General features: G+C 51.0%; 1 protein-coding gene across 1 annotated transcript; it reads right to left on the bottom strand.

The window, feature by feature from the left end:
• Window positions 1-176: 176 nt before the first annotated feature.
• Window positions 177-3,941, bottom strand: LOC102386134. The gene is made up of 8 exons (XM_025192396.1): window positions 3,455-3,941; window positions 2,904-3,019; window positions 2,448-2,570; window positions 1,953-2,032; window positions 1,422-1,524; window positions 1,228-1,323; window positions 626-808; window positions 177-374 (listed from the first exon to the last, which is right to left on the bottom strand). The coding sequence occupies exons 1-8, from the start codon at window positions 3,939-3,941 to the stop codon at window positions 177-179; spliced, it is 1,386 nt and encodes a 461-aa protein (XP_025048181.1).
• Between the last annotated feature and the right edge of the window lie 11,243 nt (window positions 3,942-15,184).

Here is a 15,184-nt window from a genome sequence, read left to right as displayed (position 1 = left end):
CAGCAGGGGTCCAATGTTGCCCCTGCTTTTCCTCCGGCTCCCCACATATCTGAAAAAGGACTTTTTATTGTCCTTGATGCTCAAAGCTAGCTGGAGTTCAGTTGCAGCCTAATTTGCACACTAATCTGGGTGTGGGCAAACACTGGCAGGGGAAGCTTCTTGTCCCCGAGCTGGGATCAGTGCGTGGGCAGAAGGATTGTTTCCATAGGGGTCTTGCACCCTGGCCGGGCTTCCTTACTCTTGTGGTGCAGCAGGATTTGGGCAAGCAGGTAGATGCCCTCTCTGGCCTGGCAGCTGAGGTCTGCTGCTGGGTGGCTGAGGGACAGACACAGCTGGGCCACGGTGTCACCCATCTGAGGTAGGTTGGGCGAGTCCTAACAAGGGGGATAGGGGAAGGGAATGCATCTGCGTCCTACCTTGCATCACACACACACTTCCCCAGACTGGGTGTCTCTGTCCATCTCCTTCTGCTGCCCCATGCCACAGGATAGGTCAGGGCAAAACAGCTAGAGCCAGAGCATTAAAGCCCTCTGTTCCCATCACAGCCTGGAGCCAAGGGACCCGAGCTGGTTCCCTGGAGGTCTCCATGCCCTGCGGCTCCAGGAAGACCAGGACCAAATGTGACATTGCCTGGAGCAGGGTGATCACATGGCAGCCTCAAAAGACCCAGGAGGCACCCCTGAGCCCAGGGACCCCTTACCCCAAACTGCGGGAGGAGAGAAACAGCAAAGCGGAGAAGGGCGCTGCTGCTCCTCATGGCCTTCGCCCTGTCTATGGCATCAGGAGACTGCAGCCAGGATGTCAGGTGCTGTGGGAGAAACAAGGTCAATGGCCACTGGCCCATGCAGTACCCACGAGCCCATGCCCTTCCTCTGCCTCGAGCCTATCTTGGAGGTTGGAGGATTTCCTGCATGGTCCGAGGGTCTGAAAAGGGCTCTCCAGGCCTAGTGCAGACAATGCACATCAAGAGCTCTCCAGGCCTGGTACAGACAATACAGATGCCTCAAGACAGACCTCTCTCTCTCCTGACAGGGCATCTCTGAGGATAACCTTGGGCAGCTCACAGGACACTGAGGCTGTCCCTCCAGGCCTGGTACAGACAATACAGATGCCTCAAGACAGACCTCTCTCTCTCCTGACAGGGCATCTCTGAGGATAACCTTGGGCAGCTCACAGGACACTGAGGCTGTCCCTCACCAGAGCCCAGCTCCTCCGCACTGTGCTCATCTCCCAAAGGAACTGCAGCCTGCCCAAGCTGGGTGCGATGGCCAACAGGCTCCTCAGCATGGCCTCCAGGTCCTCCATGTGCTTCTGCTGTTTGGTCTGGAGGGGAAGGATAACTGAGGCTCAGTACCATGCAGCCCGGGGCTGCACCTGCCAGGGGCTGGTGGGCAGGACTGTGTAGGGGGAGGAGGACTGACCCTGACATAAAGGCTGTTCTGTTTTGGGGACGTCAGGCAGATCTTCAGGGTGGTCTGCAGCAGGCACGACTCCATGGCTGGCTCCAGGGCTGGCTTCAGCTCGCTGTCAGGAGAGAGGAGCCAGTGTGAGACTGAGCTCTGTGGACTGGCATGCACACTGCTCTGGGCTGGACACAGGCTGGGGAGTTGGAACCAACTGGCAGCAGTGGAAGCAGGAGCTGACAGGTGGTTACAAACCAGCTGAAGTCTCCAAGCCCATCAGCGTCAGGGCTGCAATAGAGCCCCCTCTCCCACTGCCCCTGTGACCCTGCTGCCCTCCTGCAAGACCCCACAGCTATCCTCTCTTCAAGGCCCTCCTGACACCCCTGGAGGGAAATGCCTCCCCAGGCAGAAGGAAGTGATGCCCATGCTCTTTTGCAAAAATGTGCGATGGCCACCAGGGGCATGTGACTTGGGTGGGGTGGGCGAGGAACTCCGACCAATGCCAGAGCCAATATCAGGGCTGGAAGTGTTGGGTAGGGGCACCAGTACCTGAGGCTGCAGATGGCAGCTATGCTGTTGCACAGGGTCCAATTTGGCTCTTCATCCTGTGTCACTGTTTCCATCAGGCCCTGGGAGACCCAAAGGACCATGTGAGATTGGGGCCCCACAGGCCTGTCCTGCAGGAAAGACCACCCAGTGCTCCAGGCACAGGCAGGTGGATCCTGCTCGCTATGACAGGCCCCCTTGCACATTTCCCTGGCACCCACACAACCAACGTGGCTAGCCCTCCCCTTCCAACTTCCTCTCACACACACCCCTGGAGCCAGCCGCTCACACCCTGATCACACCTCGGCTGCCCTCCAGATGCAGGATTCGCTCACTGTCCTATATGGCTTTAGACCAGAATTTTCCTTCCCTGCTCTCCCACGTCAAGGCCCGGGCATGCCTGCCCTCCCCTGTGTGCGCCCTGCCTTCCTGGCCTTGGGAGCCCCTGTCTCTTCTCCCTCCCAGTCCCGACAGTGCCCAGTGCTTTGCCAAGCTCACCATGATCTTTTGTAGTAGGACCATTTTGCAGGTCTCTGGCTCTAGGTTGTCCTCTCCCCTCTGCTTGGTGGCTCTGCAGAGTGCGGGGATGCCGAGAAGGAAGCGCTTTCCATGCTCCTTGTCCTGCATCCCCCCGGAGCAGGATAGGAGGAAAGACAGGGTGTTGGCCAGGGACCTTCCCATCCTGGCCAAATCAAATGTGGGACTAAGACCCCTTGGGTGCCCCCCTTTCCTTGCACTGGTCTCCTGCTGGGGAAGCAGAGTGAGAAGCAGAGGCAGCTTCTGTGATGGGAGGCTGGCCGTCAGACCAGCGCACACAGGTGGATGTGTCAGAGCCCGTGGGCTGAGTGTCTCCACTGGGGAGACCTTGGTTCATGCGGTATGTCTGCCCCCAAAGGCTGGATGGTGGTAGTCAAGGGTGGTCTGGATGCCAGTTCCCCTAGGGAACTTTCCTACCTTTCCTTGGCCCTGGAGGTGCTGTATGATATCTGTGAGGGCTTCTTCCTCCAGCAGCATCAGGTCTTCACCCTCCTGCTCTTCCTCCACCTCCTCGCCTGGCCAGTAGGGAATCACTTCACAAGAGAGGAAAAGGGAGAGGGTGACTCCTGCTGCAACTTGAAGCATGTAAAGGGGCATGGGGAGGGGGTGCAGAAATGCTTTCATCTTCCGTCTGCAGCCTAGAGCCCTGTTCCAGAACAAGTCTCACACACCACCTCCCCATGCACCTCCTCTGCATTTTCAACCTCATGGCCCCCAAGACAGGGGGACCAGACTGTCCCTGCTTCCCTGGCAGGTGCCAGCCCCTGTACTGACCATGGTTCCCCCAAAGCCAACTCCCATGGTGCCCTGCTGCAGGGAACAGTGCCCATGACACAAGGATCACTGGAGATGTATGGCTCAGGCCTTTTGCCCTGGCTAGGATTCAACTGCGTAATGCCAGAGGTGGATCGATTGGTCTGAGTGAGCGCATTGCCCCCAGATTTTTGGCACCCAGGCTGTCTCCTCACCTTTTATGGTGGTGCCATATGGTGAGTTGCTCCCGGACTCCACAGTGCTGTCAAGGTCTCCCCGGGAGGAGCTGGAGCTGAGGCTGGGGCTCGGGCGGGGCTTGCTGACCTCCTGCCCCGGGGAAGCTGGGTCCCCCTCCTCTGGCCTGGTTTCAGGGCACAGCTCCTGGTGACTGGGTGCCCTGGGAGGAGAGCTGCACGGCAGCCCTGCCTGGTGCTCTTCCTGTGGTGGGTTCCGCCTGCCCAGCCGGAGCTGGAGCCACCTCCCTGCTTTCCGAGAGGGCTCCTCTCCCTCCTCGGTCTTTGTTATGGGAGCTGCAGGTTTCCTTATCCAGCACAGCAGGCATGTCCACCACCTGGTTTTGGTTGTTTTCACTGCACCAATTGGGTGGGCCTCCTCTTTCAGCCCAGGCCTCCTGCTGCTGTCCTCCTCCCCTGGGGACACCCTGGGCATCCTGTTCTTCAGCATCTGCCTCAGCCTGTCCATCCTGGCAGGGAGCAGGAGCAGTCGTGAGCCAGGCATCAAAGCATCTTCTCCCTAACCACCTGTCTGCCCTCCTGGGCCAGTCTCCCTTGTCCAGGAGACAGGCAGCTCACTCAGCTTTTCCCTCCCCATCCTAGCAGCTTTGATTCCAGGGGTCTCAGGCTTTGAGAGCTGTGTGGTCAGGGACAAAGACCTTCAGTTGGTTTGGACATGCAGTTCCCTCGCCCTGCCACATCCCCCTCCCTGTTCCTGACTGGGATGGACTGAAACCTGGGAGTCCAGGCCTCCCCTCAGATGTGCTCTCTTGCTGGGACACAGGAGCACCAAACCAATGACATGTGGAGCCCCTTGCATGAGAGCTGTGGGTGCTCAGCAGCACCACAGGTTTAGGCTCCCAGAGCCACTCAGCCTGGGGAGCAGTTCCTGCCTGTGGAGGAGTTGGGAGTCCACCCTTGGGGATCTTTCCAAACAACCTGCAGGTGGCCTTGGAGAGTCCCCGGGGCTGCATCACTACGTGGAGGTTTTGATTCTCCAGCCAAATTTGCAAATATGTGAAGCTGGCAGGGGCACGCTGAAGGCCACTCACTTGCCCTGGGGGATGGAGCGCTGCTGGGCAGATGCTCACAGACCCTCCGGGTGTGCTGTGATCCCCTTGAGGGTGGGGTCCTGCCGCTCTTCTCTGGAGCCTCCTCTGCCTCCTAGGAGCTGTAGCCAGTGTGGGTGAGGTCCGCTAGGTGAAAAGGGACTATGGGATCAAATCACTAGGGTGGTTTGAACATAGCCCCTTGGAGAGCCCCTTCCCCTCCAAGAATTTGCACTTCTCCTTACTCATGCCCTTTTCCCTCGGTGTTTCCCCACTCACAGGAGACTTGTCACTCCCTGACTTGCCCATATTGGCCCTTCACTCCAAACCAAATTGAACTCCTGGTCCTTTGAGGTAGACGTTTGGACCCTCTCTGCTGCTCTCTGCCTGTCTTGTACCAATGGGGTCTTTATCCTTGTGAATGCCCAGGAAAGGATCTATTCCCCTGCTCTGCATTATCAATATATCTCTTGCTACATTTACTCTAATGACATCCAGTGTTCCTGTCCACACTGTCTGTGCACCACGCCTGATCCATCCTGGCTCTGAAGGAGACCCTGCATCAGGAACCATTTGGTGGCGTCAGGTTCACAGTTCAGAAAAAAACGGTCTGAATCAGAGATATGAAACACAGAAGGTTAAAACACAAACATTTCTTATCCTGTCCTATTCAGAGTTTTGCCTCTGGACCGTGCCCAGCTCGTGCCTCCTACATATGGAGCTGGTAGGAAACGTTACTCTTAAGGCAGGTCTTCTGTGGATGCAGAATTAGTCTTTACCTGTTTCTGACCTGCAGGACCTGGGCCTGAAATCAGAAGAGACCCTTGCTTCCTTGCCACCTCCACAAGGATGTGAGCCTCAGGGTGGTTTGCCCAATTACCCGAGCCTTACCTGCTCCCCCTCAGCTGAGAGATCTCTAAGACAAATCCTCCTCTGGACTGGCTTTGTTGTCCTTCTCCAGCCGCTGTCAGGCAATCGCTATGAGAAACCAGAAGTGCCATGAAGTCTCACAAGCTTGCATGAAATTCTTAAGCACCCTGAGCCTGATTTAAACAGGGAAACGAATCCTGAAGGATCCAATCTGAGCAACACGTCTGTGGGTCAAGATGATGGAAACAGGCTACATGCTCAGGGGCAAGGCTGAGGTTGTGAAAATGTGGAGGAAAGAGGAGGAGGATTTTCTACGAAAAACTCTATAATTTGGAGCTGTGACCCCTGTAGCTTAAGGTGTTCTCCTCGCCTGGTGCAGACGTGGATGTCCTGTTTTTTTTTGAAACAGGCCTGGAAAGCTCCAGTCCTGGATTCTGCAGCCCAAGGAAAAGGAAACAGACTTTCTGTGGGGGTCACCTAGGCTGAGCACGGCTTGGTGATCCTCTTTCCTGGCTTTAAAAGCAAGTAAAAAAAGGAGTAGAAAAAGGGACCAGCCGGTTGTCCAGGCCTTTCTCAAACTGTGATGGAAGGGGCATTTTGCAGAGTAAAAACTGAAAAATGAAGTTCCACTAAACCCCAAGGCCCCATGAGACTGGGAAGTTGGTGGAAATGTACTCAAGTCAGGTCATGAGGAACTGGTGCCCAGATCGGCTGCGACCAGCCTCACTGCCTGGGGAGGGGGAGTGCCCCCTGTGGCTGATCTCGCTGCCTGGAGGGAGTTCCCCTGCGGCCGATCGCTGCGGCTGCTTCCTGGAGCAGCTCCAGCGATCGGTCACTGCTTGCAGGGGGGGCACTAGTGCTCCCGCCTGCCCCCCTGCCCATCACTTAAGCAGCGAGCGCGGCCAACCAGGGTCTGCACTGGCACTCTCTACGCATTGCCACTGAGTCAGGTGAGGTGTCCCTGGGACCCGGTGCCCAGGACCAGGACAGCGCTGGGTCCCATGTGTCAGCGAAGTCTCACATGGACATTCAAGTGTGGCAAGACACCTCCTCCCTGGGATCCTTGTGCACCGAGGTGGTGGGGCAGGAGAGGGGCAGCGTCCCCACGTCCCGCTCACCTGTCCCTGCCCAGACGCGGGGCGGCCGTCAGCACCGCTCCAACTGCCGCCGGCAACTGCCTGGAACTCCGGGGTGCCGGCGCGATGATACGAACGCTGCCGCGGCAATGCACCACGCTGCGCTCCACCACGGCCGGCCCCTCCGTCCGCCAGGGTCATGTCCCTTTCCAGCTCGGCCCCCTCACGTGCCCCCTGGCATGGACCTGCTCCAGGTGAAGATGGCACCCCAAGGAATCAGTCTTCACTTACCCCTCTTTATGGGGCAGACTACCTATGATCTCCTATGGGGAGGGCATGTCCAGGCAAGGTCAGCCCTGCTCCAGAGGTTCCAGATGTTCATCCTGAGCCTGTGCTACCTTGGCACAATGGTGGGTTGCCTCATCTTTTGTTTCTTGAATGCAGAGGGTGGTTCCAAGGGCTGGGTCATTGGTCCAGGTATTGGTTTTGATGCTGAGGTGATTTAGTAGGGGGTCCTACTTTCATTGTGTTTAACTCATCCATTCACTCTTTTGTTTCAGGAATTCAAGGAAAACCAATTTACACTGGAGGGGTAGGTATGAGTCATAGTTGCAACATATTTTATAGGGCAGCGGACACAAGTTGGAGGCTTGACATTACTTTATAGACATAGGCCTAAAATCATATAAATTCAATATAAAATAGTAAAAATGAATACAAAAATAATAGGACCACAATATAATACTATATAAAACAGCAAAAATCAACACAAACAGAATAGGACACTATTTACAATATAAAAAGGGGCTTATTACTATGTGGGAGTATAAGAACTTAGCTTACCTAGTATTACTTGTAAATCACATATAAGGGATAGAGAGGGCAGAGAGAAAGTCAGAAATGGTTAGGGGAAGGGGAGGGAGTATATTTCAAAATAAAAAAAAAGAAAAACTGGGGGTTTGCTACACTGTTGTGTACTGCCCACTTTTCTAACCTGTCCAGGTCTGCCTGCAATCGTTCCCTACCCTCCAGAGTGTGCACTTCACCCCACAATTTAGTATTGTTCGCAGACTTGGACAGAGTACACTTCACGCCCACATCCAAGTCAATGATGAAGACATTGAAGAGTACAGGTCCAAGGACCGAACCCTGCGGGACCCCACTACCCACATCCTTCCAGGGCAATACCGACCTGTCTACTACCACTCTGGGTGCAATCGCTAAGCCAATTTGCCACCCACCTGACTGTGTAAACATCTATGTCACAGCCTCTTAATTTATTTATGAGAATAGAATGAGATACCATATAGAAGGCCTTGCTAAGGTCCAAGAAAACAATATTCACCTCTACTCCTGCGTCTAAGCATTTTGTGACACTGTCATAAAATGAAACCAGATTAGTCAGGCATGATCTACCTGCTATGAATCCATGCTGGTTTCCTTGCTGCATTATTTTTCCCGCTGGACTCCCACAAATATGATCCTTCATAATCTTTTCAAAAACTTTTCCAAGGATGCAGGTGACACTGGCTGGCCGATAATTTCTCAGATCCTGCTTTCTCCCCTTCTTGAAAATAGGGACCACATTGGCCCTTTTCCAGTCCTCCGGGTAGCTTCCCCCTGCTTCCACCACCTATATGCTTTCTTTTTTGCCCTTAGGCTCCCCTGGATTTCCCTGTTTAGCCAAAGGAGCTTTCTGGCTCCTTTACCCCTTTTCCCTTGTACTGGGATAGTCTCCTTCTATGCCCGAAGGATCACTTCCTTTAGAAATGACCACCCTTCTGGGACTCCCATCTCACCAATACTCTTTTCCTGCAGATACACGTCCTTCTACTACCCTGGGAAAGGACATTTTGTCCTGGGCAATGTAGACAAGTTCTTATAGGAGAACTGATGCAGCCATGGAAAACAAAAGAAAGCTGCTTAAACTCTGTCCACATGGTTTTCAGCCCTGGGATTTTTACATGTCCAGGGAGAGAACACAATGGCACTGGAGGTTTACACCAGTGCTTCCTTCCTCAGTCTTCCTCGGCTCTGTGCCCGCCCCTCCGGGGCCATCCTTCCATCTTCTCTATTTCAGGGTTTCCCTGAAGATCCTCTCAAACTTGCTGCAGCCGCATCTGGGAGCAACTGCAGAGATCAGCTGGCGCTTCCAGCAGGGGACCAGCACTCTCACCAGCCCCCTGCCCATTGCCTAAGCGGCAAACGTGGTGGGTCAGGGGGTGCACCGGAGTTCTCACGAGGTGCACATACACCCCCATTCACCCCCTCTGCATCGCCACCGTGTTTGGGGGTTTGAGAACACCCATCATTCCCTAAGGAACAGCCGTTGCAACTAGACTGTCTACAAGCAGGGAGACTCCAAAATGGGTTTTCAGGGACACAGCCATGACCAGCACCGGCACCGTGTTAAGGCAAAGCTGTCCTGCATGCCAGCCAGTGAAAAGTCATTCAGCCCTGCTGCATTACTCATCCCAGGGTCCACCCAGAGGCGACTGACAGCTCTGCTGACATTAAGTAGAAGGAGCAGAAGGAGCCTCTGGCCTCTGCCCAGACATGGAAGATCAAGAAGATAAACTGTCTCCCATGGCTGAGCAGGAGGGTCAGCAGCCAACGCGGCATAACAGCTCTGCTAGGCAGCCTGGCCCAGCTCTCCTGCCTGGCTGCTCAATCTCACTCGAAACTTCCCGGCTCCACAGCTACCCCTCCCTTTCACTTCTCAGCCTGTTTTCCTGTTGACATGCCTGCTGACTGTGCCCTTGCCACTCCTGACAAGCATCCCCCACCGCTGCCACTGACCAGCCAGTCCTCATCCTCTCAGCCCCATGGGCCCAGCGGCCAGAAGGGACTGCAGCATGGTCAGCCGCTCAGTCGGGGAGTTGCGGTGTTCCAGCTTGCTGACAACGTGCCACACTAGACCTCTCGGCAGCCTGGGACCAGCGTGCTGTGTTGCTGGACAGACGTGTGCCCTTCCAGGGCTGCATGTGATGGGAGTACAGGGAGCTGGCTTGGGCCCCCTGGCTCTGTGTCAGCTCACATGGGCTGCGCAGCAGAAGAGATAGGAAAGGTTTCTATGACATTAGAAAGTTTGAAAACTGCTGTGCTAGAGAATTAGAGTGCCAGAGTTGGAGCCAACAAACGCTGAATAAATGAAATATTACCTTGGTGGTTGGGAAGCGTTTAGGATTTATTCTTTCACACCCACCAACAGGCCGTCAGAACGGTGTCTTGGGGTCCCTTTTTCCCATTTATAGATTTCAGTTTCCAAATCCTTTCTTTTTTTACTTACTTTGAAAAAGCCCTGGGTGACAGGGTCCTTAGATTTCTACACACGGGTGGCCACGTGGCAGACATGTAGTGATCAAGGCTCCCTTCAGGTTGAAGACAACAGTCCTGATGAGGCTTAAACACACACTTTTGGCATCACCAGCGCTGCTCTGGAAGTATCATGCAATAGACATTTGCTCTGGTACATTTGGATGCCTGGATTTTTTTTAAGTCTCTAATGCTAGTTTTTGTTCCATCTCTTAGCTCAGTCCACCTACAGATCAGCCTGTTCCGATCCATCTTTCCACCATTTTAAGTGATCAGAAATTGGTTGAAACCTGTAACAGAACAGATGTTCAGTGTACATAAACCAGTTTGAGAATGGCTGAAACCAGTTTGAGATAAACCTGGTTGAATGTAGTATCACACTTAACTGATTTGGGTCAAACCAGTTTATGCAATGTCTGTCCCAGGCCCTTTGCTAGTTTAAGCTAAACCAGACACCCAAGGTCATCCTTGGGGGGGCTGAATCTGTCACCTGCTTCTTCACATCAGGGGCATGCGGGGGTGGGGCCGCACACAGGCTGCTTCACCCCAGGCCACGCACCTTGCTCAGGTCATCTCTGCAGACACCCCCAGCATCCCAGCACGCTCTCTGGGCTGCGCTGGGCAGGGCTCTATGCTCCACAGCAGGGCTGGCCTCTCCCCCATGCCCTGCTCCCCCTTCCCTCCTCTCCCCCACAGCAGGGACTGTAGCCAGCATGTGGTCTGCTCGCTAATGCTGTGCAAGGCAGACAGGGCAGTGTCCACTAAGGCCTTTTTGGAGGTAATCAGCAGTTCAGTTGGTCATGTCCCTGCAATCCTGCCTTTGCAAAAAGTTGTTTAAGAAGAGCTTGTAAGGAGCGAGGCTTTGTTTTCTGATGGGGTGATAAATGCTGATAACAGAGCCCATAAAAGCTCTGTTATCAAGTAGGGATAACAGCCCTAATTTAGTAGGGAGAAGCCCTTCCTAATCATAGTGTCCCACCAGACCTGACTATGCCCTGCTCAACTCCCTGCAGAAGGGAAGGGAGGGCTGCTCTAGCTTTTCTGCCTCTCTCAGAAGTTTCCAAAGATGAAAGCTCATGCCTGGAAGATGCTTGTGCTGTTTGGTTCCACGTACGTATGTGAGCAGCCATTTTTTATAATGAAAATCAACAATTCAAACCTCAGATCTTCGATGAGAGAGGACCACCTTGCAGCAGTGCTCTCCACTGCAACAGAGATGATGCCTGACTTTGATTTTCTGGTTAATACAAATCAGAGGCTTCACTCTTCACATTAAGTTCTTTGTTTGTCTTTAAGTTAATCATCTTTACATACACTACTCAAATTATTTTTTAAAATAAAATTAAAATCTGTTATAGTAGATGTGATAAACTCAGCCCAGCTATTTTAATAATCTTTCATAACTAAGCCAGTTATCGAGCTCTGCTTCATTCTCTTGCTGAACATAGTCCTGCCCCCTGTGTACACAAAGGCATAATCCATGCCCAGTAAAAAGGCATTATTACCTCCCATGTTTTACACCCAATGCCCCTATTGTTGTAGACCAAAGCCACATTCACTTTTTGTGCAGCTGCATCACATTGTAGAATCATACTGTCTGCAATACACCAAGACTGCTGGGTTATTTTCTGGGCAGGAAGCAGAAAGTGGCTGTACATGGTGCTAAGCTCAGTTGGGCGAAGTGGTGGTAGGTATGTTTCCCCCTTCCTGCATGTACACCCTGCCCTTCCCCTACAGGTTTCCCCCATAAGTCCAGGGACTCCATCTGTGGGGAGCTGCTGCACAGGGTGTTGGTCTTGGCTTGGTGTCATGACAGCAGTGGTAGCAGACAGTTCTGCGCTGCCAAGATCTGCTCCATGCCTCCCTCCCCTCCTATAGTCCCTGTGGGCCTTGAGCTTCAGCCCCATCTACCTCCCATTCCTCCATGATTAAATTGAACCTTGCTTTTTACTATAGGATCCACCTATAGTTTTGACTTTGATTAAAAACCTCCTATAGGGGAATCCTCTTGAAACTGTAATATTATGAATAATTAGAAATGCTGTTATAGGTAGGGACCTACCTAAATCACGGTGAGACAAAGACACCCTCACAGTACCCTCTGCATGCAAAGGCAATTTCACAGGTATTTTGCAGAAGCCCTGCTCCTCAATGCTGATTGCTAGAGAGTCCTGGTGGGAGGAGGGAGGAGGGGGCATCCTCCAACTTGATTGCTGGCTGTCCTTCATGCCACCCCGCCCCTCAGCGCTGATTGGCAGAGAGGCCTCAGTGGTGGGGAGGAGGGATGAGGGGGGCCACTGCCTTCTTGCCTGCTGCCCTTTGTGCCACCCTACTAGCCAGCATCTTTCTCTCCTGACAGTGAGGACTGCTGGCTCCCACTGCGGAGCCAGTAATTTATTTTTATTGGGGGGTTTTTATTGTTGTTGATATTGCAGACAATTCCAGATTTCATGGTTTCTGCAAAATTCATGAAACCACAAATTAAGTAGGTCCCTAGTTATAGGAAACATTCCAGGGAAAGCCCAGTCTGATAAAAATCATGGTTACATTTCATTGACAAGCTTCAGAATAGAAAAGAGTCTGCAAACAAAACACAATCTGATCTCCCTGAACATCCTAATCTGTGGTCACCTAAAATATTTATCCACTGCCTCAAGAAAAATGTCATCTGGGCTGGGAGATAGAGAGCTAGAAACTGCTACAACCCCTCATCCCAACCTATAATTAATAGCAATTTTGAGCCTTGACAAACAGGATGAGAAAAAAAAAAATCATCTTGGTGGACAAGATAAACCTTTGCGAGCACCAGCATATTCATGCATCTATGTCTCTACTCCCTTTTCCAAACGCAACAAATTTACACCTCACACTGAGTTATTAAGAGATAGCCATGACAATGTCAATCATTTTTATTTTTCAGTAGAAAAAAAATGAGTCAACAGGCAACAGCTGTCAATGTGTCAGAAACTTTGCAATTTTCTGAGCCATATATGTTTTTTTGATCTGCCAACTATAGCCCTCAGACTTTTTCACAGCTGGTTCCAACATGCCTATTTGTGGGAATTACAAAGATAATTCCCAAATCATTCATTAGTCCTGGGTTTACAGAGCTATATTTTGCTTAGATACACAACTGCATGTTTTTGCTTGTCCGATAAGTGTGATTTCTGTAGCGATGGGCACATGTCCAGTAGACAGCTTTGCAAGCTGAAAGCCAATTTGTACCCATGTGGTGAGGGCAGAATTGGCATTAAAATTTGTAAACTGAATCATATTTAAAGCATGGTATGTAGTGCTGTTTGGAAAATGCCAATAGGTTTGTGAGGGTGTAGGTTTTAGCTGTGTTGGTCTAAGGACACAGGCAGACAAGGTTCCTTGGGAACTGACTCCCCAGCCCAGCCTCTGGCTTCTTTACTTTTCATGCCATCCAGGAAGAGCACACCCCAACTGCTGCAGCTTCCTTAGCCTGATGAAGGGTTTTTGAACCTGAAAGCTTGCTTAATAACTATTCTCCAACTATTTGGGTTGGTCTAATAAAAGAGATCAAATTCACCCAAGGACCCTTGTCTGCCAATAGGTTTGTGAGAAATTATTAGCAAAAATTCCCTTAAAAAGTTAGGAACTAAACCTAAAACTAAAGTTGTTGTTTTTTTTTCCAAAGCAATATTTTGGGTAAAAATGTTTGGTCTTCAGGAACATTTCCACTTGCTGAGAATTTTGTTTTGTTTTTAACCAGGAAATTTGAACTAAGCTAAATTTTTTCTACATACATGTTCACTTTGGTCAAAGTGATTTTGGATGAGAAAAGTGATAAATAAAAATGTATCTTTGTAAAGCCTGGCCAGCTGTAATAGTAGTGCACTTGATAAAATAGCTCATGCATGAGAAAAAAGGAGAAGAAAAAGCACATAACCCAAGAATAACCTACTATTATTCCAAATAATGTCTCCATTTCTCAGTTCCTCTCTTCCTAAACTTACACGACAGGCTTTTAGTCCATTTTTGTACCTTCCACAGTCTAGACACATGCATATTAGAGCAACCTCATAGCTGCTCTAACTTATGCTCTGCCTCCCATAGCATTCCCTAGGCCTTAAGGTGAGGAAGTCAGCTGTAGCACAGTAGGCTAAATTACCCTTTAGACAGATAAATGGCAATTTTACAGCTCCCTAAGTGGCATTTTTGGGTAATATCTGACCAGGTATATGTAATAGAATTTGTAATTCTATTACCCATGCAGTGTGGAAACAAAGCATCCACGTGGCTACTGTACATACTCAATAGGCTGAACACTATCTAGGCAGCTATATGTTTTCATGTATGTGCAGCTATACGTCTTCATGTACATGCATTAGCTAGGCAGCAATATGTATATGTGAGGATACTGGCATGTATAAGTTATAAAAGTCTATCTAACAAAAAACCATGACTAACAGGCATTAACTGCTGGACAAGGAGTAAGGTCTTCCCATGTTTTACCTGCAGTAACTGAGTAGTTAGGACACTTTCCTAGAAGTTGGACTTCTAGGCTTTAAGTTCCCTTCACCCAAGTCAGTCACTATCTAGTCGTCTCTCCAGCCCTCCTTTTGAAACTGTTCCCTCAGGCAGCAAAGGAAAGGAGTGTCATGCTATGAAGACATGAATAAACAAGAGAATGTGTGTTTTAGTAAGATGGCTGCTGTTCTAGAAGGACTAGACCCTGGCTTCTAGCCTAGATTTATATTCCCAATACAGAAGAAATGTCCTTCCTGCTCTCCACCCATTTTTATCCAATGATTATTAAATACAAGAGGCAGGGGGTCACCTTCAAAACAGTGAAGTGGCATTAGAGAGGCATAAAACCTCCAAATTGATGGAGACCAGAATTTGGGTGACTGCTCTAATCTCTGAGCTCTTGGGGTTAAAAATGGGAGAACAACTGCTGGGTTTTGGGGGGGGGGTTCCCCCCAGGGCTTATGCTCAGGTACACAGATATGTAGTTATGTACCTGACCAGCCAGGATACAGATCACAGGCCATTCTCAATAGCCACATGGTCAGGGAAGGTACAGTGGTGAAGCTACATCCCCCTAGGCTGTTTCCACATGCACACACAGCACAGCTCCTGCTGGGGCCTTTACATGTGCTGTGAGCTCTTTGAGCTCACTACTGTCAACATAGGATCTGCTCAGAGTCCCTACTTTCAGGCTAAAATAAGATCAGCTTAAAACACTTCTACCATATATCCACCAGCCAGATGGACCCTGTGAACTGAGAGTTCTCAAAGCATGTTTTTCTATGCACTTTAAGATCTCTTTCTGCTACTAGAGTGGCATAAGGAAGCCTGCATAATGATGAACAATGTGTTTGGGGTTGCTGTAGTACTCTTGTTTGCCAGCCCAGAAAGGCCCACTGGCTCACAGG

This window comes from Alligator sinensis, unplaced genomic scaffold, assembly GCF_000455745.1.
Source record: "Alligator sinensis unplaced genomic scaffold, ASM45574v1 scaffold1117_1, whole genome shotgun sequence".
NCBI classification, from domain to species: Eukaryota; Metazoa; Chordata; order Crocodylia; family Alligatoridae; genus Alligator; species Alligator sinensis.
Note: the sequence above shows the minus strand (reverse complement) of the source record. Positions and strands in the feature narration are given on the sequence as shown.